Here is a 3,361-nt window from a genome sequence, read left to right on the forward strand (position 1 = left end):
CTAAAACTTTAAATGTGAAAAGAATGCCGATTGTGTGAAGGAAAATTAGTAAGAATTGGCTAAACATGGAGGTGTCTCATTGGATGAACTCCGACTCTTTTAGATGGAAAATTGAGCATGGCAAAATCGCACTGTTTTTGGGAGGATTTGTGGTGCGGAGAATCTACTTTGTGAATTACTTTCTCTCGACTATATATGTTATCTTTGCTAAAATGGATGTCGGTAGCCAGTTTAATTGGGGGTTCTGACTGGAGTAACTTGAAGTGGGATACAATTTTTTCAAGTGTCCTAATGGAAAGAGAATGGCTTATGGTTAAGGATTTATCGAAAATAATCAAGGGTGTTAAGATCCAAACAGAGATAAGGGATAAATTAATTTGGATCCACGATAAAGCTGGACTATTCTGGGTAAAGAAACTCACGTTTCAGTTAGTTTGTTTTGGGGTGAGGGAACCAGACTTTGACTTCGATAAGTTGTGGGAGTTAAAAGTTCCACCTAAAGTTAAAAGATTCTTATGGATTCTGAATATTGATCGGATTCCTACAAAGGAATTCCTGAACAGGAGAGAACTGCGGTGAAGAACATATTTCTTGTGTAAATGTAAACCATTTATTTGCTGGATGCACCTTCATTGGAAGTTTTTGGAGATTGTTTTGTTCTTGGTGGAGGGTGGACTGGGTGGATATTAAGAATATTGCATATTTATTCTTGTTTTGTTTTTCTTCCTCATTTATTAAGAAGGAAAGAGATGACGTTTCAAAATCCATAGAAAAGTCAAAAGAAAGGGCAGAGTGTGGAATGACGCGGGTGTTTAACAGATTGTATTAAAGGGGCATAAAGCAGATGAGGCCATTACAAATATTGGGATAGTGGACATCCATGTTTTAGCCGACCCATGGTTAGAAAACCCAAGTTCGGAAAGAGTGGTGGAGTATCCGAAAGCAATGGGCTTCCAATTAAATGAGCTAAAAATCAAGTAGTCGGCCAAGTCCAAAGATAAGTTTAAGAAAACCCATACGAGGAAAGCGGTGGTAGGGCGTACAAAGAGGAGGAAAAAAACAAGGATAGTCAGATTGAGAAAAATTTTCATGAGAATAACGAGTTAAAATGGAGAGGGAAAGAAGTGGGTGAAGGAAGAGGAGACACGAGTGTTGTGTTGGAGCTTCCGGAATTTCAAAATTCGAGATTATAAGGCAAAAGAATAGAGAGTGGCTCGATTAAGAAAGCAAAAGAAGCTTTTATGCTGGATTCGAAGAAGGAAATTTCAGCTCTGGGGTGTAGACGTTCCAACAAGAGAGCGAAGAATAGGGAACAATCTGCTTTGGAAGTGGACGAAATTACTCATCTGAACCGCCAATATAGATGGGAGCGTGAATTGGAAGAAGCAAGAGAGGTAATATCTTTGGGTCAAGAGATGGGAATTAAGTTTTTTGGGGATAAAGAGGATATAGAGTAGGAGTTTACAGCCGTTGAGGTGGCAAATCTGTTAAAATAGATCGAGCCATTTCATGAGGAAAATGAAGATTGCCTCGTGGAACATAAGAGGATTGGGGTCAGGTAAAAGTGTTAATGGTGAGAAATTTTTTCCAGTAAACACAAAGTAGAGATGTTATTCATGCAAGAAACAAAAATTAGTTCGATGGAGGAAAGCATGGTCGAAAGAATGTGGTACGATGACGAATTTGAGAGAGTATCATCAGATGCTACCGGAAGGTTTGTGGGATTAATTACGATTTGGGACAAGTCCAGGTTCAAGATGGAGGCGAGTTAGATTAATACAAGATTCATTCTTGTGGCTGGAAAATGGTTGCCAGAAAACTTAGATTTGTTCTGTATAAATGTCTACGCTCCGTGCGAACCCCAACATCAAGCATTACTTTGGGAGGAATTGGTTCAGCAAAAAATCAAGTGGAATAAAACGTGGGTTGTGGCATGATATTTCAACGCAATTAGATATAGCTTTGAAAGACTTGCTTGCACGAATTCTTCAACATGTATGGCTAAATTTAATTTGCTTATCGATAGCTGCAATTTGATGGAGGTTCCTATGGTGGGAAAGGAGCTTACATGGATTGGTCATAAAAGACGTAAATTAGACAGATTTCTTGTGGAAGAAAACTGGTATAATTCTCATTCTGATCTAAAGGTTATTGGTTTTAGGCGCACAATTTTGGATCATATCCCAATTATGATGGCTAATACTTGTGTGAATTTGGGGCCTCGTCCCTTTAAAATGATAAACGTCTGGCTGTCGAAAGTAGACTGCATTGACCTTATTCAAAAGGAGCTATCAATCTCTAGCAAGAATGAGTTGAATCTTCCAGATAAGCTAAAAAGAGTGAAATATGCATTAAAAAATTGGAATAAGGAGTCTTGTGGAGATCTCAATAAAAGTGTTGAAGGGCTAATTAAAAGAATCAATGAGCTGGAGGATTCAGGAAGATCGAGAGTTATCAACTATGAGATCCATGAGGAACGTTTAAATTGCAAAATTCAACTATGGGATTCATTGAGAGCACAGGAATATCTATGGAGACAAAAGTTGAGAATTAGCTGGTTAAAGGAAGGGGATAGGAATTCGTCTTTCTTCCATAGGGTGGTCAAATTTCGAGCAAAAAAAGGGATGATCTGAGGCTCAAATCTTGGAATTGAAGGTGAAAACGATCCAAGCAGATTAACGGCAAAAGTCAAGAGGTATTTTGAGAAACAATTCAGCCGTAAAAGAAATTGGAGGTAGTCTTCGACTTGAGTTTCAGTCGGCTGTCAAAAAACGAAGTGGAGCTGGAGAAGCTATTTTCCATAGAGGAGGTAAAAGAGGCGACGAGGAGCTGTGATGACTCTAAATGAAGTTTTGGGGACAAGTGGAGGGGCTGGATTCTTCAGTGCATTTCAACTGTAAGGATTTCAGTTTTACTAAATGGTTCCCCAACTGAGGAATTTCGTTTGAAGAAAGGTCTGAGGTAGGGGGATCCCCTGTCTCACTTCCTATTTATTTTAGTAATTGAAGATCTTCATAAATTACTAGAAAAGGCAACCTTGTTGGGCAATATTGAAGGCATTAGTGATATAGTTCCTGGGCTAACGTTGTTACATCTGCATTTTGTGGATGATACCATTCTGTTTTTAAGACTAGGAGGGCAAAGCATATAACAAGTCTGAAGCGCTTACTGAGAAGCTTTGAAGTGTGTTTAGGGCTGACTATTAATTTTAAGAAATCAGGGATGATTGGAATTAATCTGGAAGAGGGTAGTCTGGAACACTATGCTCATCTTTGTGGGTGTAGGCAAGTGGCGCTACTGTTTAATTATCTGGGTATTCCTTTGGGGGAAAATCCGAGAAAATTTAGTGTTTGGGAACCAG

The 3,361-nt window shown here is 38.9% G+C and overlaps 1 protein-coding gene across 1 annotated transcript; it reads left to right on the top strand.

The window, feature by feature from the left end:
- Positions 1-1,640: 1,640 nt before the first annotated feature.
- Positions 1,641-2,633, top strand: LOC120156226. The gene is made up of 2 exons (XM_039167612.1): positions 1,641-1,714; positions 2,027-2,633. Exons 1-2 carry the CDS (start codon positions 1,641-1,643, stop codon positions 2,631-2,633), a joined length of 681 nt encoding a protein of 226 aa, XP_039023543.1.
- Positions 2,634-3,361: the final 728 nt, after the last annotated feature.

Source organism: Hibiscus syriacus, unplaced genomic scaffold (genome assembly GCF_006381635.1).
Source record: "Hibiscus syriacus cultivar Baekdansim isolate YM2019G1 unplaced genomic scaffold, ASM638163v2 tig00111213_pilon, whole genome shotgun sequence".
NCBI lineage: Eukaryota > Viridiplantae > Streptophyta > Magnoliopsida > Malvales > Malvaceae > Hibiscus > Hibiscus syriacus.

What these genes read in the sequence shown, in the direction of transcription:
- LOC120156226 (XM_039167612.1), top strand. Translation starts at nt 1,641, where the DNA reads ATGGAGGAAAGCATGGTCGAAAGAATGTGGTACGATGACGAATTTGAG. An exon ending in TCATCAGATGCTACCGGAAG is followed by an intron (nt 1,715 to 2,026) that starts GTTTGTGGGATT and finishes GCTTATCGATAG; the next exon opens with CTGCAATTTGATGGAGGTTC.